This window comes from Salvelinus fontinalis, chromosome 20 (genome assembly GCF_029448725.1).
Source record: "Salvelinus fontinalis isolate EN_2023a chromosome 20, ASM2944872v1, whole genome shotgun sequence".
Classification (NCBI taxonomy): Eukaryota; Metazoa; Chordata; class Actinopteri; order Salmoniformes; family Salmonidae; genus Salvelinus; species Salvelinus fontinalis.
This window is the reverse complement of record NC_074684.1, coordinates 2369473-2393735: the sequence shown is the minus strand read 5'-3', so window position 1 is coordinate 2393735 and position 24263 is coordinate 2369473. Positions and strand designations below refer to the sequence as shown.

Sequence of the window (24263 nt, the reverse complement as noted above, 5' to 3'; positions counted from 1 at the left end):
TGGTACCGGAGGGGATGGCTGCCGTTTTACGTGCTCCTAACCAACTGTACTATTTTGTTCGTTTTTTCGTGTAATGTTTTTACTTATTTTGTACATAATGTTGCTGCTTCCGTCTCTTATGAACGAAAATAACTTCTAGACATCAGAACATCAATTACTCATCTCGAAGTGGACAAAGATTTTTTCTTGACGAGTCCGACGCAAAGGACATACTGCTTTCTCAGCAACGGGCCCAAATCCCCGTCATTTGCGTGAAGAAAAGATGGAGGAAAAGGCGGCGGAAGTCGGGCTGCTTTCTGAAAATTCGTAGACGAGTGATTAAACCCCCACTGACATCCGTTCTATTGGCCAACGTGCAATCATTGGAAAACAAAATTGATAATCTACGATCAAGATTATCCTACCAACGGGACATTAAACTCTAATATCTTATGTTTCACAGAGTCGTGGTTGAACGGATAATATAGAGTTAGCGGGATTTTCCATGCATCGGCAAGACAGAGAAGCTACGTCTGGTAAGACGAGGGGCGGGGGTGTGTGTCTATTTGTCAATAACAGCTGGTGCGCGATGTCTAACATTAAAAAAGTCTCGAGGTATTGCTCGCCTGAGGTAGAATACCTTACGATAAGCTGTAGACCACACTATCTACCAAGAGAGATCTCATCTATATTATTCGTAGCCATCTATCCGATGCTGGCACTAAGACTGCACTCAAATAGCTGTATAAGGCCATAAGCAAACAAGAAAATGCTCAACCAGAAGCGGCACTCCTAGTGACCGGGGACTTTTATGCAGGAAAACTTAAATCCATTTTACCTAATTTCTACCGGGGAAAAAACTCGAGACCACCTTTACTCTACACACAGAGACGCGTACAAAGCTCTCCCTCACCCTCCATCTGGCAAATATGACCATAATTATGTATATCCTCCTGATTCCTGCTTACAAGCAAAAACTAAAGCAGAAAGTACCAGTGACTCTCTCAATACGGAAGTGGTCAGATGACGCAGATGCTACGTTACATGACTTTTTCCCTAGCATAGACTAGAATATGTTCCGGGATTCATCCAATGGCATTGAGGAGTATACCACCTCAGTCATCGGCTTCCTCAATAAGTGCATTGACGATGTCGTCCCAACAGTGACCACACGTACACATCCCAACCAGAAGCCATGGATTACAGGCAAAATCCGCATCAAACTAAAGGCTAGAGCTGCCGCTTTCAAGGAGCGGAACACTAATCCGGACGCTTATAAGAAATTCTGCCAAGCCCTCAGACAAACCATCAAACAGGCAAATACAGGATTAAGATTGAATCCTACCACACCAGCTCTGTCGCTTGCCGGATGTGGCAGGGCTCTTCTAACTATTACGGACTACAAAGGGAAACCCAGCCGCCAGCTGCCCAGTGACCCAAGCCTACCAGATGAGCTAAATGCCTTTTATGTTTGCTTCGAGGAAAGCAACACTGAAGCATGCATGAGAGCACTAGCTGTTCCAGATAACTGTGTGATAACGCTCTTGGTAGACGGATTACCAGGACGTGCACTCAAAGCACTGACATTTTCATCCTCTTGCTGACCGAGTCTGTAATTCCTTAATTTTTCAAGCAGACCACCAAGGAAGCGAAGGTAACCTGCCTAAATGATTACTGCCCACAGAACTCACGTCGGTAGCCATGAAGTGCTTTGAAAGGCTGGTCATGGCTCACATCAACAGCGTCATCCCGGATACCCTAGACCCCTTCTAATTTGCATACCGCCCAACATATCCACAGATGATGCAATTTCTATCGCACTCCACACCGCCCTTTCCCACCTGGACAAAGCGACCAACATGTGAGAATGCTGTTCATTGACTACAGCTCAGCATTCAACACAATAGTGCCCAAAAAGCTCATCACTAAGCTAAGGACCCTGGGACTAAACACCTCCCTCTGCAACTGGATCCTGGACTTCCTGACGGGCCATCCCCAGATGGTAAGGGTAGGCAACAACATGTCTGCCACGCTGATCCTCAACACTGGGGCCCCTCGGGTGTGTGCTTAGTCCCCTCCTGTACTCCCTGTTCACCCACGACTGCGTGGCCAAACATAACTCCAACACCGTCATTAAGTTTGCTGACAACACAACAGTGGTTGGCCTGATCACAGACAATGATGAGACAGCCTATAGGGAGGAGGTCAGAGACCTGTCAGTGTGGTGCCAGGACAACAACCTCTCCCTCAGTGTAAGCAAGACAAAGGAGCTGATCGTGAACTACAGGAAAAGGAGAGCTGAACCAGCCCACTTTAACATCAACAGGGCTGTAGTGGTGCGGGTCGAGAGTTTCAAGTTCCTTGGTGTCCACTTCAACAACAAACTATCATGGTCCAAACACACCAAGATAGTCATGAAGAGGGAATGACAACACCTTTTCCCCCTCAGGAGACTGAAAAGATTTGGCATGGGTCCCCAGATCCTCAAAATGTTCTACAGCTGCACCATCGAGAGTATACTGACTGGTTGCATCACCGCCTGGTATGGTAACTGCTCGGCATCTGACCGTAAGGTGCTACAGAGGGTAGTGCGTACAGCCCAGTACATCACTGAGGCCAAGCTTCCTGCCATCCAGGACCTACTGTACATTGACACCCCCCACCTGCATAGTCACTTCACCCCTACAAATGTACAAATTACCTTGACTAACCTGTACCCCCGCACATTGACTCTGTACCGGTACACCCTGTGCATAGTCTCGTTATTGTTTCTTTTTAAACAATTTTTTACTTTAGTTTAATTTAGTAAATGTTTTCTTAACTCTTTCCTGAACTGCACTGTTGGTTAAGGGCTTGTAAGTAAGCATTCCACGGTAAGGTCTACACCTGTGGTATTCGGCACATGTGACAACTAAAGTTAAAAAGTTAAAGCTAAACTAATTTGATTTGATAAATAACATACATTTTTCTAAAGTAATCCAATCAGTTAGTTATATTTATTGTACCTCTTCCTGAAATGCTTGTTCCAGTTTAAATGGTAGTCTCCTCACAATGTTCCTAACCCTAAAAGTAATTCTGAATGCAGGGTACAGTTGAATATAACTCTGGCTGGATTCCATTAGGAATTACACATCACTTGGCAAGCCAGGTTATTGTCCCTTGTAGGCCAGATGTGGTATGTCAACCAGCAGGTTCCTAACACCACTGTGTCAGGGTAAATCTTGTCCATCTAAGTAAAACCGTATGATCAATGTTCCCTCCAAGCTGTGCGTGTGTGTGGTCATACAAGATTGAACTTCATTCAACTTTCTAGAGCAGTGGTCACCAACCGGTCGATCGCGATCACCTGGTTGATCTCCAAGGCATTGCTAGTCGATCTCCAAAATGTCTGTAAAAAACCCAACGATAAAACCTTGTGTCCCTATTTTGTTGTTGCCATTTTGAAACATTTCATGTGTCTGAAGGTGCAAACTCTGCCTTCCCGGAGGGCCCAGAGAGCAAATCAAGTGCACTATGGGCCTACTGCTGGCCAATCGGACGGCTCAGATGACTGTGTCTGTAGTAAAGTAACAGACATAAAATGAAAGCTACAGCAAAGTTGATACTGTGAGATTTCAAAACATTTAAAACCATGACTAGAGAGACTGTCAATGAATACGACAAAGAGATGCTGTTTTTATGAGTGAGTTCATGTTTCAGGTTCTTACTCAGCACTGTCGACACTTTGTTTTCAACACTTTTATAAGCCATAAAATGCATGTTCCTCCTATTTCCACTCAGCGCTACAACAAGCACTGCAGCAGTAAGGAATGAGTAAGAAAGTGTGTCTGTAGGCTTGCGTTGTTGTTACGATTAACGGCTTGGGTCTTTTTTAATATCAAGGAATATTTCACTTTCTCTGTTCACAGAGTAGTAACAACATGGATTTGTGCATGATGCAGAAATAATGCGGTGCATGGAAGACTATGTCCGTTTTCGGTCAATGTCAGTGGAGGATAGGGAGAGCGGAGGGACGTTGAGAGGCAAATATTCAGTCTGCTGCTCTCTCCCTCAGCTGAGACTGACCATCAGATGCAGGCATCATCAGCACATAAAATAAAAAATATGATTATTTAAATGCATGTTCACTCAGCTGTGCTTCACAAAGTAATACAACAACGGATCTATTACCGGTTTGATCATATAGCCTACCTCAAATGTTGAAATATAATTGACAAAAAATGGCCCGAACAACAATGCATTGGCAGGGCAATTCAAGCAAAGCCAACATGCAGTGATAAAGTATTGGGCCTGTAGCTCACTGCACAAACCTCATTGCTACAGTACTGTTTTTAATTGGTTAATGTTGCATAGGCTTGCGTTTTTCATGTACAAAGTTGTCACCAAAAAGTTTGGTGACCACTGTTCTAGAGTTTCCCTGTTAACACAATCAACGTTTCCCTTTACCCTATTTGTATTCATTAGGGATCCCCATTAGCTGCTGCTAAGGCAGAAATGCATATCATTAATGTTAGCTCTCCGTGTACTTTTAAGAGCCAGCCGTGCTGCCCTGTTCTGAGCTTAATGCAATTTTCCCAAGTCCCTCTTTGTGGCACCTGACCACACTACTGAACAGTAGTCTAGGTGCAACAAAACTAGGGCCTGTGGAACCTGCCTTGTTGAGAGTGTTGGTAGTGAAGTGAAGTGATAGTGAAGGCAGAGCAGCGCTTTATTATGGACAGACTTCTCCCCATCTTAGCTACTGTTTTATCAATATGTTTTGACCATGACAGTTTACAATCCAGGGTTACTTCAAGCAGTTTAGTCACCTCAACTAGCTCAATTTCCACATTATTCATTTTCCGACATTTAGTTGAGGATTAACCCTCAACTAAATGTCGGAAATGAATCATGTGGAATGAAGAACAATTGGAATGAAGAAAAAAAATCTACGCACAATACCCAATAATGGCAAAGCAAAAACAGTTTTTTATTTTATTTTAGCAAATGTATAAATAAGAAAATACAGAAATACCTTATTTACATAATTATTCAGACCCTTTGAAATTAGACTCGAAATTGAGCTCAAGTATATCCTGTTTCCATTGATTCTTTTATTTAACCTTTATTTAACTAGGGAAGTCAATTAAGAACAAATTCTTATTTTACAATGACCCGACCTACCCCGGCCAAACCCCCCCCTAACCCGGACGATGCTGGGCCAATTGTGCGCCGCCCTGTTGGACTCCCAATCGTGGCCGGTTACGATGCAGCCCGGGATCGAACCAGGGTCTGTAGGGTTGCCTTTAGCACTGAGATGCAGTGCCTTAGACCGCTGCACCACTCGGGAGCCCTTGGGATATTTCTACAACTTGATTGGAGTCCACCTGTGGTAAATTCAATTGATTGGGCATGATTTGGAAAGGCACACACCTGTCTATATAAGGTCCCACAGTTGACAATGCACGTCAGAGCAAAAAACAAGCCATGAGGTCGAAGGAATTGTCCATAGAGCTCTGAGACAGGATTGTGTCGAGGCACAGATCTGGGGAAGGATACCAAAAACATTCTGCAGCATAGAATATCCCAAAGAACACAGTGGCCTCCATCATTCTTAAATGGAAAACGTTTGGAACCATGAAGACTCTTCCTAGAGCTGGCCGCCCAGCCAAACTGAGCAATCGAAGGAGAAGGGCCTTGGGCAGGGAGGTGACCAAGAACCCAATGATAACTCTGACAGAGCTCTAGAGTTCCTTTGTGGAGATGGAAGAACCTGCCTGAAGGACAACCATCTCTGCAGCACTCCACCAATCAGGCTTTTATGGTAGAGTGGCCAGACAGATGCCACTCCTAAGTAAAAGGCACATGACAGCCTGCTTGGAGTTTGCGAAAAGGCACCTAAAGGATTCTGAGACCATGAGAAACAAGATTCTCTGGTTTGATGAAACCAAGATTGAACTCTTTGGCTTGAATGCTAACCGTCACGTCTGGAGGAAACCTGACACCATCTCTACGGTGAAACATGGAGGTGGCAGCATCATGCTGTGGGGCTGTTTTCAGTGGCAGGGACTGGGAGACTAGTCAGGATTGAGGTAAAGATGAACGGAGCAAATTACAGAGAGATCCTTGATGAAAACCTATTCCAGAGGGCTCAGTACCTCAGACTGTGGTGAAAGTTCACCTTCCAACAAGACAATGTCCTTGAGTGGCCAAGCCAGAGCCCAAACTTGAACCCGATCGAACATCTCTGGAGAGACGTGAAAATAGCTGTGCAGCAATGCTCCGCATCCAATCTGACAGAGCTTGAGAGGATCTTCAGAGAATGGGAAATAGTCCCCAGATACAGATGTGCCAAACTTGTAGTGTCATACCCAAGAAGACTCGAGGCTGTAATTGCTGCCAAAGGTGCTTCAACAAAGTACTGAGTAAAGGGTCTGAATGCTGATGTAAATGTGATATATTTAAAAAAATATATAAATTAACAAAAAAAAATGTTTTTGCTTTTTCATTATGAGGTATTGTGTGTAGATTGATGAGGGGAAAAAACAATTTAATCAATTTTAGAATAAGGCTGTAACCTAACAAAATGTGCAAAAAGTCAAGGGCACTGTAGTTCTCTGTTAATATCACATACATTATCAAGCATTTCACACGTATTATCCAGATACTGACTGTTAGCACTTAGTGGTCTGTGGCAATTGTGATCAAATCAATGCAATATTAGCCACTTCAATGCAACATACCAAAACTAACTATGCAAGAGATTTTGTTGTAGGCAGAACGAATCGGAGTAGGATTCTATTGCATTGACACGGACTACTCAGCCATACTCTACACAGACCGGTGTGGCATAAACAATTGGAGCTGCAGTAGGCCAATATGCAAATAGACCATTGCCATATATGGATCTGTGCCATTTACTTTGAACTGGACTGTGTTCACAGAATGAGCGGTCGTGAGTAGATGCGCTTGTTTTGAAATCAAAGCGAGAGCTGCATGTAGCCACATGTGCACATCCTTTGCTAGTTATTGAGTTATAAGTCCAGTTATAGATCATTTGTAGTCAGCAATAGGGGAGTGATTGCTTCCTTCTTGAGCACAAAAGTATACATTTCTAGGCATCTTTGAAAAGCGAGTCAGGTAAAGAGCTTTTTTTGTCTTAACTGTTATGGCTGCAAGGGGCAGTATTGAGTAGCCAGTTAAATCGTGCCCATTTCAAACGGCCTCATACTCAATTCTTGCTCGTACAATATGCATATTATTATTACTATTGGATAGAAAACACTCTTTAGTTTCTAAAACCGTTTTAATTATTTCTCTGAGTGAAACAGAAGTCATTCTGCAGCAAACTTCCTGACCAGGAAGTGGAATGTCAGAAATCGATGCTCTTGGGGAGGATTCTTAGGCCAAGGTCGTGGGCGAGGGTCGCCACTCAAAGGACGCTAAGGAGGGGGACAAAGACAGTGGTGGAGTGGTGTCCTCGTCCACCGCCGGAGCCGCCACCGCGGACAGATGCCCACCCAGACCCTCCCCTTGAGTTTTAGGGGTGCGTTCGGAGTCCGCACCTCAGAGGGGGGAGGGGGGAGGGGGGTACTGTAACGTCCTGACCAGAGTTCTTATGTGTCTTGCTTGTTTAGTGTTGGTCAGGACGTGAGCTGGGTGGGAATTCTACTCTATGTCGCCAGCAGCATACCACCCTGCATACCACTACTGGCTTGTTTCTGAAGCTAAGCAGGGTTGGTCCTGGTCAGTCCCTGGATGGGAGACCAGATGCTGCTGGAAGTGGTGTTGGAGGGCCAGTAGGAGGCACTCTTTCCTCTGGTCTAAAAAAATATCCCAATGCCCCAGGGCAGTGATTGGGGACACTGCCCTGTGTAGGGTGCCGTCTTTCGGATGGGACGTTAAACGGGTGTCCTGACTCTCTGAGGTCATTAAAGATCCCATGGCACTTATCGTAAGAGTAGGGGTGTTAACCCGGGTGTCCTGGCTAAATTCCCAATCTGGCCCTCAAACCATCATGGTCACCTAATAATCCCCAGTTTACAATTGGCTCATTCATCCCCCTCCTCTCCCCTGTAACTATTCCCCAGGTCGTTGCTGCAAATGAGAACGTGTTCTCAGTCAACTTACCTGGTAAAATAACGGTAAAATAAAAAAAATAAAAAAATAAATAAAAATAGTTTGTCTGTTTCTGTGTTCAGTCTAATATGGTTCTCAATCAGAGACAGCTGTCAATCGTTGTGGGATTGTGGGTGGTTGTTTTCTGTCTCTGTGTTTGTATTCTGCACCAGATAGGTCTGTATCGGTTTGCCACTATTGTTATTTTGTATTTGTTTAGTGTTCACTGTAGTTTTTGTTAATTAAACATGTTGAGCACTAGCTACGCTGCGTGTTGGTCCGATCCCTGTTTCACCCCCTCTTCTAGTGAAGAGAGGGAAGGCCGCCGTTACATGGGATGCATTTTCTCCATTGTTTTTGACGGTAGACCACTCTAGTAGGCCTACATTATATTCAAATAGACACAATTAAACGGTAACTTGAAGCTAGTACAGCGTCAGCGTTCACAGTAAACGTGTGCTGGGAATTTCACAGAATGTTAAAGTTTGAGCTCAGCAGACCTGAAATTTGCTCAGTGCTGAAATACATTTGAGGGAACATTGCTTATGTATAGTTAATGTATTGTTCTAAAGAGTTACATTTTAATGATAACATTCACCTCCAGTGGGAACTCAGTATGGAGGTCAATGAGAAAGTTTCAAATTTGGCCGACAAAACATTTATGGTTTATTTTCTACATGAGGATTCTTTGACCGAATATAAGTTTTGTAATGCTTAAGTTGTTACTGACATGTGACATCCCGACAAAAACACTTTTTTATATCGGAGTTGTCTCGAGATGGCTATGCATATGCATGGCATGAGGCTAGTAGCATAGTGTCTCTCTCCATTGAATATAGGCAGTTAACATGAACAACCCTCATCGAATATTTAAAAAATGAATTACAACAATATATCCATAATATTTGCTCAAATTCACTCAAAGGCAAGGCACACTGGGAAATTAAATTGGAGGCGTGGCTTAGTGGGGGACGTGGCTTTCAATTTGTTGTTTTTGGCCACCTGTGAGTGCAAGTGTCGTAACAGTTGAAGTGGTCTATGGTTATGTTATAAAAATGATGAGCATGTCAGCTGCCAGTCCTGAAGTTTTTGTAAATGTTTATGCAAGACCATAAGGCATTACAGACTTGTAAATATAATTGAAATGTCCTTAATCCAAAATGAGCGATAAAGACCTCTTTGTGTAATGGTTAAAAATCCTGTATGACGTGTTATTGCATCAGCACTAAGCACAGTGGTAATTGAACACGACCACGTACTACTGTCGGATAAATAACAGTACACTGTGCAACAGTTACAACACGTGAAAACACATGCACACTGTTAATATTGTCCACATGAAAACACAAAAAGGGAACACAGACAAATGCCAACATGATCCAGTTATCATCAGCCTATAATTGTAGTGCAAACAAAACCACACTATGGAACGTACTCCTCCAGTTGTCTAGTTGGCCAAAATGGAGATAGATTGCTGGAACACAGCACATTTCTATTATTCTCTCTCTCTCTCTCTCTGCTGTAATCACAAACAGACACATTCCTGTGATGATGAATGAGGTCACTGAGCCTAGGCCTGTATAGCAGCCAGGAACAACAGGAATGTGACACAGAAACCCTCCTGTAGAGGGGTAGGTACTGGGACAGAAACATAAACACTTTTCCAGTCTCACAGTTTGGTGGATACTGTAGCAGGACACAAGGTTTGGCGTTAATGTCACTTTAGTGGATGACAGAGGGCGGATTTGATTATGCTGAGCAGTGGAGCACCGGTCTGTGGCCCGTAACGTAAATGGGCAAAAGCGGTGAGAGAGGAGCACCCGCCTCAAATCAGTAATCTGTGCTGCTTGGTCATGTTGTTAGCAAAGCAGCGTGGTACTTTTTTGAAAAGCATACAAAATCTCTTTTCCATGAAATATATGTTTGAATTTTCTAACTTGTTAGAGACAGATAAAGCATTTTTTAAATCAAAAAGCAATTTCTTTTGTGTGTGAAAACACAGAAGCATACTCAGTACTCCTTGTGGTTAATTATGTCACATTTGTTTTGAGCCGACTTCCCCGTGGGCTTTGCAAGGGGACCTGGCTCACGTCTGGGAGGCAGTCCGGTTTCAAAACGAAAGCAATCAACTTTCACCTAGTGGAAAACACGCCTAACCGGGCGCCAAGGCCAGATGAATCTAATCCCCTCAGTCTTTTCTAGGAATCCACACCGATAGTAACACTGATGCTCATTGGCTTTCTCCATGTCCCACTGTGTTGTTGTTTGGCCATCTCCCTGGTCCACTGATGCTCATTGGCTTTCTCCTTGTCCCACTGTGTTGTTGTTTGGCCATCTCCCTGGTCCACTGATGCTGATTGGCTGTCTCCCTGTTGCTTTTTCCAGTCTCCCAGGTGGCATATAGAGCTCGAGCCGTGGGCCAGTGACAGCCACTCCCTGGAGGAGGAAGCTAGGAGGTTCCTTCACTACATCACTACACCACAGGTGGGTCACACTCATTTAATGGTTGCATCCAAATTGGCACCCTATTCCCTATACCTAGGTGGCAAAGATCCGGATGGATATTGTCATTTATCAGCGTAGTAACAAACCTCCACCTCATGACCCATGCGAGGCTGGTAGAAAATGTTGACATTTTAAAGGTCATGAACAGTCAATGATGTTTTCCCATGAAATGTGATGATATTTGGATTTTTTTAAATTTTATTTTACCGTTATTTTACCAGGTAAGTTGACTGAGAACACGTTCTCATTTGCAGCAACGACCTGGGGAATAGTTACAGGGGAGAGGAGGGGGATGAATGAGCCAATTGTAAACTGGGGATTATTAGGTGACCATGATGGTTTGAGGGCCAGATTGGGAATTTAGCCAGGACACCGGGGTTAACACCCCTACTCTTACGATAAGTGCCATGGGATCTTTAATGACCTCAGAGAGTCAGGACACCCGCTTAACGATGAAATCAGATCAAAGTATGATGACCAAAGTATGAACATTTACTGTTGCTTCTACAATTATAAAGTTTGATCACAAAGTTACTGGTCACCTCCCCCCGTGTCAAACACTTGGATTCAGGAAGTGGGATTATGCAACTATGCAACTTCTCCGGGAAGTTAGGAACCAATATACACAGTCAGTTAGGAAAGCTAAGGCTAGCTTTTTCAAACAGACTTTTGCATCCTGTAGCACTAATTCCAAACAGTTTTGGGACACTGTAAAGTGCATATTCTTTATACTATAAACAACCAGTCGTGACCGGTAGTCCCATTGGGCTGGTAAGGGGAGGGTTTGGCCGGCGGGGCTTTAATTGGTTTATCGTGCTCTAGTGACTCCTTGTGGCGGGCTGGGAGCCTGCAGGCTGATTTCGGTTGTCAGTTTTATTATTTTTATATATTTTTTTCCTTTATTTAATGAGGCAAGTCAGTTAATTAAGAACAAATTCTTATTTACAATGATGGCCTACCAAAAGGCAAAAGGCCTCCTGCGGGGACGGGGTCTGGGATAAAAAAACTATATATACACTACCGGTAAAAAGTTTTAGAACGACTACTCATTCAAGGGTTTTTCTTAATTTGTACTATTTTCTACATTGTAGAATAAAAAACTATGAAATAACATTTATGGAATCATGTAGTAACTCAAAGTGTTAAACAAATCTAAATATTTTGTATTTGAGATTCTTCATATAGCCACCCTTTGCCTTGATGACAGAGAAACAACAGGAGTATAGCCTACCTGGCTGGCATGAAAATTAACCATGGGAAAAGCATCCCCATTTGCTATTTACATTTAAACTCATTATTTCATCATTCCTGACATTTAATCCAAGTAAAAATTCCCTGTCTTAGGTCAGTTAGGATAACCACTTTATTTTAAGAATGTGAAATGTCAGAATAATAGTAGAGAGAATGATTTATTTCAGCTTTTATTTATTTCATCACATTCCCACTGGGTCATAAGTTTACATACACTCAATTAGTATTTGGTAGCATTGCCTTTAAATTGTTTAACTTGGGTCAAACGTTTCGGATAGCCTTCCACAAGCTTCCCACAATAAATTGGGTGAATTTTGGCCCATTCCTCCTGACAGAGCTGGTGTAACTGAGTCAGGGTTGTAGGTCACCTTGCTCGCACACGCTTTATCAGTTCTGCCCACACATTTTTTATAGGATTGAGATCAGAGCATTGTGATGGCCACTCCAATACCTTGACTTTGTTGTCCTTAAGCTATTTTGCCACAACTTTGGAAGAATGCTTGGGGTCATTGTCCATTTGGAAGACCCATTTGCGACAAAGCTTTAACTTCCTGACTGATGTCTTGAGAGGATGCTTCAATATATCCACATAATTCTCCTAACTCATGATGAAATCTATTTTGTGAAGTGCACCAGTCCCTCCTGCAGCAAAGCACCCCCACAACATGATGCTGCCACCCCCGTGCTTAACGGTTGGGATGGTGTTCTTCGGCTTGCAAGCATCCCACAAAAAATCTGGTAAAATATATTTTTTGTACCATCCTCTTTGAAATGCAAGAGAAAAGCCAGAATGTATTATTCCAGCCCAGGTGCAATTTAGATTTTGGCCATCAGTGTATGTGCAAAGTTTTAGACTGATCCAATGAACCATTGCATTTCTGTTCAAAATGTTGTATCAAGACTGCCCAAATGTGTCTAATTTGTTAATTAATAACTTTTCATGTTCAAAATTGTGGACTCTCCTCAAAGAATAGCATGATATTATTTCACTGTAATAGCTACTGTAAAATGGACAGTGCAGTTAGATTAACAAGAATTTAAGCTTTCTGCCCATATCAGATATGTCTATGTCCTGGGAAATTCTCTTGTTACTTCCAACCTCATGCTAATCGCATTAGCCTATGTTAGCTCAACCGTGCCATAGAAGGGACACCAATCCCGAAGAAGATAACATCTTAAGGTACACTGCCGCTCAAAAGTTTGAGGTCATTTAGAAATGTCTTTGCTTTCGAAATAAAAGGACATTTCTGGTCCATTAAAATAACATCAAATTGATCAGAAATACAGTGTAGACATTGTTAATGTTGTAAATGACTATTGTACCTGGAAATGGCTGATTTTTTATGGAAAATCTACATAGGTGTACAGAGGCCCATTATCAGCAACCATCACTCCTTTGTTCCAATGGCACGTTGTGTTAGCTAATCTAAATTTATAATTTTAAAAGGCTAATTGATCATTAGAAAACCCTTTTGCAATATGTTAGCACAGCTGAAAACTGGTGTGCCAATTAAAGAAGCAATACAACTGTCCTTTTTTAGATTAGTTGAGTATCTGGAGCATCAGCAATTGTGGGTTTGATTACAGGCTCAAAATGGCCAGAAACAAAGAACTTTCTTCTAAAACTCTTGTTCTGAGAAGTGAAGGCTATTCCATGCGAGACTTTTCCAAGAAACTGAAGATCTTGTAGAACGCTTTGTACTACTCCCTTCATAGAACAGCGCAAACTGGTCCTAACCAGAACAGAAAGAGGAGTGGGAGGCCCCGGTGCACAATTGAGCAAGAGGACAAGTACATTAGAGTGTCTAGTTTGAGAAACAGACAACTGGCAGCTTCATTAAATAGTACCCGGTAAACACCAGTCTCAACGTCAACAGTGAAGCGGCAACTCCGGGATGCTGAGTTCCTCTGTCCAGTGTCTGTGTTCTTTTACCCATCTTAATCTTTTCTTTTTATTGGCCAGTCTGAGATATGGCTTTTTCTTTGCAACTCTGCCGAGAAGGCCAGCATCCCGGAGTTGCCTCTTCACTGTTGACGTTGAGACTGGTGTTTTTTGGGTAATATAACAGAAAACCCTTCTGGGGTAAAAACAGCATAGACCAGCATATGTTGCTGACTGGTCCTGGTTTTGTTGGTGACCAGCATTTGATGTGTTTTGGACACTTTGATGCTGGTATGCTGGTGACTAGTTTATGCATATCCCCAGCCAGATTGGAGATATCCAACAATTGGGACTTGTATTCACACACAATCTGCATGGACCAGTATAGACCAGTGTCATGACTTTACCCTGTTGGGTGTTTTAGTTTTAGTTTAGTTTATTAATTCGACCATTTAAAAAAACAAGCACAAATAAAACTTAAAAGCCATTACATGCACATGAATAAAATCATCGAGGATAACACACAATAAAGTCTGGGACTTGTTTCCATTGTGGTCCTCTTGAGACAAGATGGCTAGACAAGATCAAACACAGTATGGCAGTGAAATAATAAAACAAAAACAGAGAAGAAGAACATCTATCTCATAATTCCAGTTACATCATAGGGTTATTCATATGGGCACAGAAGAAGACATCAAACATATTTTTACTTTATTTTTTAAAGCTGTCCAGAGAGGACGTTGTTTTTATAGGCAGAGGCAACTCATTCCATTCTGAGGCTCCAGTATACACGAAAGTACCTTTCCCAGCATTACTCCTGAACCTGTATAAGCACACATCAGCAACACCTGATCTGGTGCTGTGATTGTGTGCATCCCTAACACGAGGAAAGTAATCACTTAGATATCTGGGCGCAGGACCATAAATACTCCTGTAAACCAAACCTGGGACACCCTAGCCTCAACAGGCAGCCAGTTTAGTTTCTGAAAGCAGCTCCTGCCTATGTGAGTACATGGACTCACCTTCAATACTACCCCGATCAGCTTATTCTGGGCTATCTGGAGCTTCCCCTTCATACGTTTAGATAAGCCCCCAAACCAGGAAGTACTAGCATAGTCAAAATGGCATTGAATGAGGGCAGTAGCTAGCACTTTCATGGAGTCCTTATCAAGCAGCTTGGACTTTCTGGCCAAAAACGTAGTCCTGGCATTAACCTTCCCTAGTACTTTATTGGCCATGCTCACACCTCCCAAGCTTCCACCAAGGATACATCCCAAGTAGCTAACAGAGGTTTTAGTACTCAGTACCTCACCCCCTAACACCACTCTGATTTCAGACGACCTACCCAATTTAGGTCTGGATCCAAAAATAATTGCTTCAGTTTTCCCTAAGTGCAGAGATAGCTTATTATCTCCAAGCCATTTGCTAATGTTAGTAAGCTCTGTGCTAAGTACGCTCTCCAACATAGTTTTCTTTTGTGAGACACCAGAAGTGTAGAGTCATCCGCATAAAGAAAAAGACGGCAAGAACAAGCATCTTTCATATCATTAATATACAATAAAAACAGCAGAGGCCCAAGCACGCTCCCCTGTGGAACTCCACAACTCATTGGTTTTGCATGAGACAGTGAACCATTAACCTCTACTACTTGCTCCCTTCCTGATAAATAGGACTTTACCCAGCCTAGAGGGATACTGCTTAACCCCAGTGCCTCCAGTTTGGAGATTAGGAGACAGTGGTTAACTGTATCAAAGGCCTTCTGTAGGTCAAGCAGTACCATTCCACAGTCAGTCAAGTAAAGTAGACATGAATCAGTGGAGTATGTTTTTCTAAAAAACGGCTGAAAATCATACATTAGACCCTGTTTGTTAACATATTCATACATTTGCTCATGTACCATTTTCTCCAGGATCTTTGATGTTACACAGAGGATAGATACAGGCCTATAATTCCCAGGGTCAGACTTTATCCCCTTCTTATACAGAGGTATAACTTTAGCTTCTTTCATGTCCCTGGGAAAGGTGAGGGTCATAAACCCCCCTTTTCCCCCTCCCACCGGTTTATCACCTACCATAAATACAGAAACTCTCTCTCCACTCTACAGAATGGACTTTTGGAAAGCCATTTTGTTAGAGAAAGACTACAGGATGGTAACATCAGAAAGTTGAACAATGAGACAATATTTCTGTAATGGAAGGGTCCGTTGGTACTTAAAGAATATGATGTCAGATCAGTCATTGTTTTGGTAGATAGGACGACAGAATTGTATCTTTGAAAGTCTACACATTCTAGTTATCAGATTTACATCAAAATGTGGCATACCTTATGTGATTAAAAATGAAACTACTTGTGAGAAGATAAAATGTGATTTTAACTTCTAAATGAGAGAATTGTTCCATAAGGAAACTTATGCTCAATCAGTTACCGCACCCATCGGAGCACAGACATTGGTTAGAAGGATGAAACACGCCTACTAATGATCATTAACATCTAGTTCCAGAAATGTGAGGACTGCTGTCGTAAAGTTTAGAAAGGCGAATTTCAACGTGGAGGTGACGATCACCACGCTGGAATGGTGAATTTCGACTAGACCAGCCAGAATACAGCATGAGCTGGTTATGGCAACTTGGTATGAACTTGAACTATTATTAACTTGAACTATTATTCACTAAAGAAGTGATACATCCTAGACGTCGAGTTATCAGCTGCAGCTGTAAACGTACATGGCCTAGAAAAGGACAGACAATCTCCTAAGAATGACAGGGTACTTCAACTTATCCGCTCTACAACACTACGACCAGAAAGATTCTTCAAAGGACAATGGCGATCTCTGCTGGGCAAACCAGTCTTTCATCTTCGACCCATCTATCGAAGCGCAGCTCAGACTAAATACATATCTTGCATTTTCCTTTTCCCGAATGGGCACTTATTAGAATGCATACAATTCTGTATTTACGGTAGCATAGCTTCTCAAGGTCCAATAGAGACCCCAATCCCTTTGTCCTTCAGTCTTCCGGCTCTTTCATTCAAACCAAACCCCCTTCCTTTGTGTAATCAGCCGTCATATCGGGTTAGCCCACTAGGGGCTTTTCATGACATGATTAGTAATCAATGTGTGATCTATCCTGTGTATATATATGTCAGTCTGTGTATTTATTTAGGTATTTAGTAAATAAATAATTAAGCTGATTTGTGTATTACTGATTCAACTTGTTAGCTTGGGTTCGTACAGAGTACTTACGACAATCAGAATGAGACCGATCAAGGTGACAATTAATAATTGACTGCTATCGATATAAAAGATCTTCAGATCTTTAAGAGAGTGGATTTGGGAGATAACCGCTCTATATAAATGAACGCTTCCGTGGTGCCCCAGGTTATTAATGGTTTAATTGTTGCCTGGTTTAATTCAATCACGTAATCAATTAAACGTTAGGTAATCGATTTGATAAAATAGCATGTCATATAATTTAATCAGAGTTCAGAGACACGACACCAGCATGGACCAGCTTTAAATTTATGCTGGTCTATAACCAACTATAACTGTAAATAAAGCACCCTTTTCATATATGTTCATTGAAAGAGAATTTGTCTTGCCTGACAGCTCAAACATACTCCATTGATTACCATAGAGATGGTGTTCTGATTCATCTGATTTGTCTCTTTCCTACTGTGGTTTACGAAGGTTCAATCAGGCAGGCTGATCTGAAGGCTAATTTAACTTCATCCAGTAAAGATACAGTAAAGATACACTTTGTTTCCTATTATACGGACATAGTTAGAATGAATACAAATGTATCATCATCAGCATAGCGTCTTATTTCTTCTCCTCTTTCCTATTAGCCACGTGTGGCTTGTAATTCACCTATGTAACTTATAGCCTATAAGCACGGCACAATAATTCACATTCCTCATGCTTGCTGTTCAACCTATCGGCTCACTTTTGCAATTATCACTTTCCTCTCTCTCTTACCCATGTTCTCTTACTTGCTGTTTTACATTTACATTTTTACATTTAAGTAATTTAGCAGACACTCTTATCCAGAGCGACTTACAAATTGGTGCATTCACCTTATGACATCCAGTGGAACAGCCACTTTACAATAGTGCATCTAAATCTTTTAAGGGGGGGGTCACAAGGATTGCTTTATCCTATCCTAGGTATTCCTTAAAGAGGTGGGGTTTCAGGTGTCTCCGGAAGGTGGTGATTGACTCCGCTGTCCTGGCGTCGTGAGGGAGTTTGTTCCACCATTGGGGTGCCAGAGCAGCGAACAGTTTTTACTGGGCTGAGCGGGAACTGTACTTCCTCAGTGGTAGGGAGGCGAGCAGGCCAGAGGTGGATGAACGCAGTGCCCTTGTTTGGGTGTAGGGCCTGATCAGAGCCTGAAGGTACTGAGGTGCCGTTCCCCTCACAGCTCCGTAGGCAAGCACCATGGTCTTGTAGCGGATGCGAGCTTCAACTGAAAGCCAGTGGAGAGAGCGGAGGAGCGGGGTGACGTGAGAGAACTTGGGAAGGTTGAACACCAGACGGGCTGCGGCGTTCTGGATGAGTTGTAGGGGTTTAATGGCACAGGCAGGGAGCCCAGCCAACAGCGAGTTGCAGTAATCCAGACGGGAGATAACAAGTGCCTGGATTAGGACCTGCACCGCTTCCTGTGTGAGGCAGGGTCGTACTCTGCGGATGTTGTAGAGCATGAACCTACAGGAACGGGCCACTGCCTTGACGTTAGTTGAGAACGACAGGGTGTTGTCCAGGATCACACCAAGGTTCTTAGCGCTCTGGGAGGAGGACACAATGGAGTTGTCAACCGTGATGGCGAGATCATGGAACGGGCAGTCCTTCCCCGGGAGGAAGAGCAGCTCCGTCTTGCCGAGGTTCAGCTTGAGGTGGTGATCCGTCATCCACACTGATATGTCTGCCAGACATGCAGAGATGCGATTCGCCACCTGGTCATCAGAAGGGGGAAAGGAGAAGATTAATTGTGTGTCGTCTGCATAGCAATGATAGGAGAGACCATGTGAGGTTATAACAGAGCCAAGTGACTTGGTGTATAGCGAGAATAGGAGAGGGCCTAGAACAGAGCCCTGGGGGACACCAGTGGTGAGAGGACGTGGTGAGGAGACAGATTCTCCCCACGCCACCTGGTAGGAGCGACCTGTCAGGTAGGACGCAATCCAAGCGTGGGCCGCGCCGGAGATGCCCAACTCGGAGAGGGTGGAGAGGAGGATCTGATGGTTCACAGTATCGAAGGCAGCCAATAGGGCTAGAAGGATGAGAGCAGAGGAGAGAGAGTTAGCTTTAGCAGTGCGGAGCGCCTCCGTGATACAGAGAAGAGCAGTCTCAGTTGAATGACTAGTCTTGAAACCTGACTGATTTGGATCAAGAAGGTCATTCTGAGAGAGATAGCAGGAGAGCTGGCCAAGGACGGCACGTTCAAGAGTTTTGGAGAGAAAAGAAAGAAGGGATACTGGTCTGTAGTTGTTGACATCGGAGGGATCGAGTGTAGGTTTTTTAAGAAGGGGTGCAACTCTCGCTCTCTTGAAGACGGAAGGGACGTAGCCAGTGGTCAAGGATGAGTTGATGAGCGAGGTGAGGTAAGGGAGAAGGTCTCCGGAAATGGTCTGGAGAAGAGAGGAGGGGATAGGGTCAAGCGGGCAGGTTGTTGGGCGGCCGGCCGTCACAAGACTCGAGATTTCATCTGGAGAGAGAGGGGAGAAAGATGTCAGAGCACAGGGTAGGGCAGTGTGAGCAGAACCAGCGGTGTCGTTTGACTTAGCAAACGAGGATCGGATGTCGTCGACCTTCTTTTCAAAATGGTTGACGAAGTCATCTGCAGAGAGGGAGGAGGGGGGGGGAGGGGGAGGAGGATTCAGGAGGGAGGAGAAGGTGGCAAAGAGCTTCCTAGGGTTAGAGGCAGATGCTTGGAATTTAGAGTGGTAGAAAGTGGCTTTAGCAGCAGAGACAGAAGAGGAAAATGTAGAGAGGAGGGAGTGAAAGAATGCCAGGTCCGCAGGGAGGCGAGTTTTCCTCCATTTCCGCTCGGCTGCCCGGAGCCCTGTTCTGTGAGCTCGCAATGAGTCGTCGAGCCACGGAGCGGGAGGGGAGAACCGAGCCGGCCTGGAGGATAGGGGACATAGAGAGTCAAAGGATGCAGAAAGGGAGGAGAGGAGGGTTGAGGAGGCAGAATCAGGAGATAGGTTGGAGAAGGTTTGAGCAGAGGGAAGAGATGATAGGATGGAAGAGGAGAGAGTAGCGGGGGAGAGAGACCGAAGGTTGGGACGGCGCGATACCATCCGAGTAGGGGCAGTGTGGGAAGTGTTGGATGAGAGCGAGAGGGAAAAGGATACAAGGTATTGGTCGGAGACTTGGAGGGGAGTTGCAATGAGGTTAGTGGAAGAACAGCATCTAGTAAAGATAAGGTCAAGCGTATTGCCTGCCTTGTGAGTAGGGGGGGAAGGTGAGAGGGTGAGGTCAAAAGAGGAGAGGAGTGGAAAGAAGGAGGCAGAGAGGAATGAGTCAAAGGTAGACGTGGGGAGGTTAAAGTCACCCAGAACTGTGAGAGGTGAGCCGTCCTCAGGAAAGGAGCTTATCAAGGCATCAAGCTCATTGATGAACTCTCCGAGGGAACCTGGAGGGCGATAAATGATAAGGATGTTAAGCTTGAAAGGGCTGGTAACTGTGACAGCATGGAATTCAAAGGAGGCGATAGACAGATGGGTAAGGGGAGAAAGAGAGAATGACCACTTGGGAGAGATGAGGATCCCGGTGCCACCACCCCGCTGACCAGAAGCTCTCGGGGTGTGCGAGAACACGTGGGCAGACGAAGAGAGAGCAGTAGGAGTAGCAGTGTTATCTGTGGTGATCCATGTTTCCGTCAGTGCCAAGAAGTCGAGGGACTGGAGGGAAGCATATGCTGAGATGAACTCTGCCTTGTTGGCCGCAGATCTGCAGTTCCAGAGGCTACCGGAGACCTGGAACTCCACGTGGGTCGTGCGCGCTGGGACCACCAGGTTAGGGTGGCCGCGGCCACGCGGTGTGAAGCGTTTGTATGGTCTGTGCAGAGAGGAGAGAACAGGGATAGACAGACACATAGTTGACAGGCTACAGAAGAGGCTACGCTAATGCAAAGGAGATTGGAATGACAAGTGGACTACACGTCTCGAATGTTCAGAAAGTTAAGCTTACGTTGCAAAAATCTTATTGACTAAAATGATTAAAATGATGCAGTACTGCTGAAGTAGGCTGGCTAGCAGTGGCTGCGTTGTTGGCTTTGTTTGAAAGTGTAGCTGGCTAGGTAACCTCGATAGCTGGCTAGGTAACCTCGGTAACTGGCCAGATAATTAGTCTAAAACTACACAATTGTCTTAGATACAAGGACAGCAAAGACAACTATGTAGCTAGCTAACACTAGCTAGCTAACACTACACTATTAAAATCGTTCCATTGTAATGTAATAGTTTCTACAGTGCTGCTATTCGGTAGAAGTTGGCTAGCTAGCAGTGTTAGCAGTGTTGACTAGCAGTATTGACTAGGTAGGAGAACGGCAGCGCGGCGTACGAAAATAGCTGGCTAGCTAACCGAAAATTACTCTAGACTCCACAGCTATCTTAGATACAAGGACAGCAAAAACAACTATGTAGCTAGCTAACACTACACTAATCAAGTCGTTCCGTTGAATGTAATAGATTCTACAGTGCTGCTATTCGGTGGCTAGCTGGCTAGCTAGCAGTGTTGATTACGTTACGTTACGTTAAAAGGACGAAAATAGCTGGCTAGCTAACCTAGAAAATCGCTCTAAACTACACAATTATCTTTGATACAAAGACGGCTATGTAGCTAGCTAAGATCAAACAAATCAAACCGTTGTACTGTAATGAAATGAAGTGAAATGTGATACTACCTGTGGAGCGAAGCGGAATGCGACCTGGTTGTTGAATGCGGTTTTCAGCAAACGTTTCAACGACCATCCACCTCCCCACCACCACAAGCTACAATAAGTTTAAGGCCCCTCATTGGAACTCCTTTCCTCCAGCCGAGTGGTTTCGGTGCCAGCTGCCCAGCAAAGGGCTACCTGTCATCAACATCTGGCTCCGAGGAACATTCCTCGGAGACGAGGCCATACCCAAAACTATGTCATAAAATTCCATACTGCATTCTGTCTCTGTTGTTCATTAAGTTAAGCCTGTACTCGATTTAACTTAATCAATGAGATGTTCTTGCCTTTTTTGTTTGTTGACTGACGTGTTGTTTGAGGATAAAGATTGCGAGGCAGAGACAGGGCCGGCTTTTATGCCCTTGTGTCTTATAATCAACAAGATACAAACTCCAACTGCACTGTGTGAGAGAGGCTATAGCATCAATCAAGTTGTTTAACTAGTCAAGTAAATTTTATCCTTGCTACAGTCCGACCATTTTCTGATAACGAAGGCCATTGTGCCTCTGTAATCAAATTATGTTTAGAAAGATCAGCAAACCTCTTATCTTTTCTTTCATATACCGTGGGCCTACAGAGTTCTGCTAATGACGAAGCACTTACTCTACAGTATATCTTACATGGCAGGCATGTAGCTTATAATGAAGTAGCCTTTGGATGTGTGTGTGTGTGTGTGTGTGTGTGTGTGTGTGTGTGTGTGTGTGTGTGTGTGTGTGTGTGTGTGTGTGTGTGTGTGTGTGTGTGTGTGTGTGCGCGTGCGTGAAGGGGGGTTGCTGGGGGTGAATCGCCTATCATCTCCTCTGACAGGCGGAGAGGTAGTTGCAGTGACTATAACAGCTTCCTCAGCAGTAATTCTGACTGACGTCGTGGTTGGTGGAACTCAACGTCTGAGAGAGGTACGCTGCACTGCGTTTGGCAAATCATTAGCAGTCAATGCAACACACACACACACACACACACACACACACAACAGTGGGAAAGGTGGAGACTGATCAAGGTAACATACTGTGGCAGTATATTCAAAATGACAACAACGTGTCAGTACCTTTCTATTTATAATAGCTCACAATATAGTCCAGCCTACTGTTACAATAAAACATGTTCAAAGCAACAATAATGGGCCAACGCAATTAGGAACCTCTACAGCACATAACTGCAACAGCTAAACAAAAATCCTCCAATACAACAGTATCATCGATGGATGACTGCCTCCCATTTCAGCATAGCTCACGGTGCTCACCACAACACAATGCATTCATAAGACTGTTTAAAATTCTATTCCATTCTGCGATTTTTTTTTTACAATGTCATTGTTGCAGAGTGCTTGACAGAAGTCCCCAAGGCTCCAAGTGTGACTGTTATTCGCTCACAATAAGTCACAGCTCTTGACTTGGTCATGCCTCCTATTGCCTTCTGCCTTCTTTTCATGCCAAAAGTTCTGTTCGGACAGGATAAAAGCATTGAGGTCCTCCTATTCATCTCTATTGACAAATGCTTTCCTTCAAAAAATTGAAGCAGTCGGAATCCATCAATTCCAAAGATGTATGTCATCACAAAGCGTAATAACCCTCTAGGGATTCTAGGCTTTGTCCACTTTCCATTCGTAGCATGGGGAAGAATTCATAAACGTCAGCAAAGTAGAGCACATTTTACGTTGGACATAGAGTCACGACCCACCAACTGGTGCAACCGGCCCCTGGTTCGGGTTGGGCTAACATGGTGGTTCAGAAAGAGAAGGATTTATGACCAGTCTCTGTCTGGGCTGTGGTCTCTATGGGGAAAGACATGGCGATTAGAACAAATAATCAGTCTGTCGCTGTCAATTACCGGCTGGTCCAGTCCAGTTCAGACAGTCTCTGGAGCAGATAGAAGAGCTAAAGCAATCCGACAGAAAACAGTCATTAATCCTGTTGCAACACCTCCCACACACACTCCAAACACACATTCAGGACAAACACTCAGGACGCACACATGCATGAATGCATGCACAACACACGTATGTGTGCATGCACAAATGCCTCCACGCATGCACACACATACACTCTCTCAATGATGCCTTTGGCTCACACACAGCTCTTCACACCATTGGAGTTTGCCGTCTCTCTCTAATATACACATACACCCCGTCCCAAACAAAGAAATACCTACTCCCCACAGACTAAGACCAGCCAGTGTAAGCCAACTGGTTCTGTTAGTCTTGGTGTTGTTATCGCCAATGGTGGCTGCAGTAGAGAGAGATAGGGGCCTGGAAAGGCAGATATCTCCCTCTCCTTCTCGCGTCCTCTCCCTATTCTTCGCTCCTCCCTCTCTTCCTCACTTCCTCTCGTTCTCACTCTCTTCTGCTGACAAGAGAAACTTGGCAGTGTGCGCTTTCAACTCGAGCTGTTAATGAATCGATTGATTTTGCATGGAGTTTCAGTTAGTCCATGAACTTTACAGTATATAGAACATGTAAATGAAAAAATAAACAGAAACGTTGAACTGCAACATGGAGTCAATGGAATCCTTGAGCATTAAGGCAAGATTAAGGTGCCCTGTCCCTCAGTGTGAGATGGAGAATCATGTCAAGGATGGAGGACGCATTTGTTTACACTAAATCACATTTTTTCTCCTTG

At 43.9% G+C, this 24263-nt stretch overlaps 1 protein-coding gene across 1 annotated transcript in view; it reads left to right on the top strand.

Moving 5' to 3' along the window:
- Positions 1–24263, top strand: part of LOC129817149 (probable methyltransferase-like protein 24) — a 101549-nt gene that overhangs the window by 56490 nt on the left and 20796 nt on the right. Inside the window, exon 2 of the mRNA XM_055872098.1 lies at positions 10462–10560. Coding sequence (XP_055728073.1) covers positions 10462–10560 — 99 coding nt within the window. The remainder of the gene's footprint in view (positions 1–10461; positions 10561–24263) is intronic.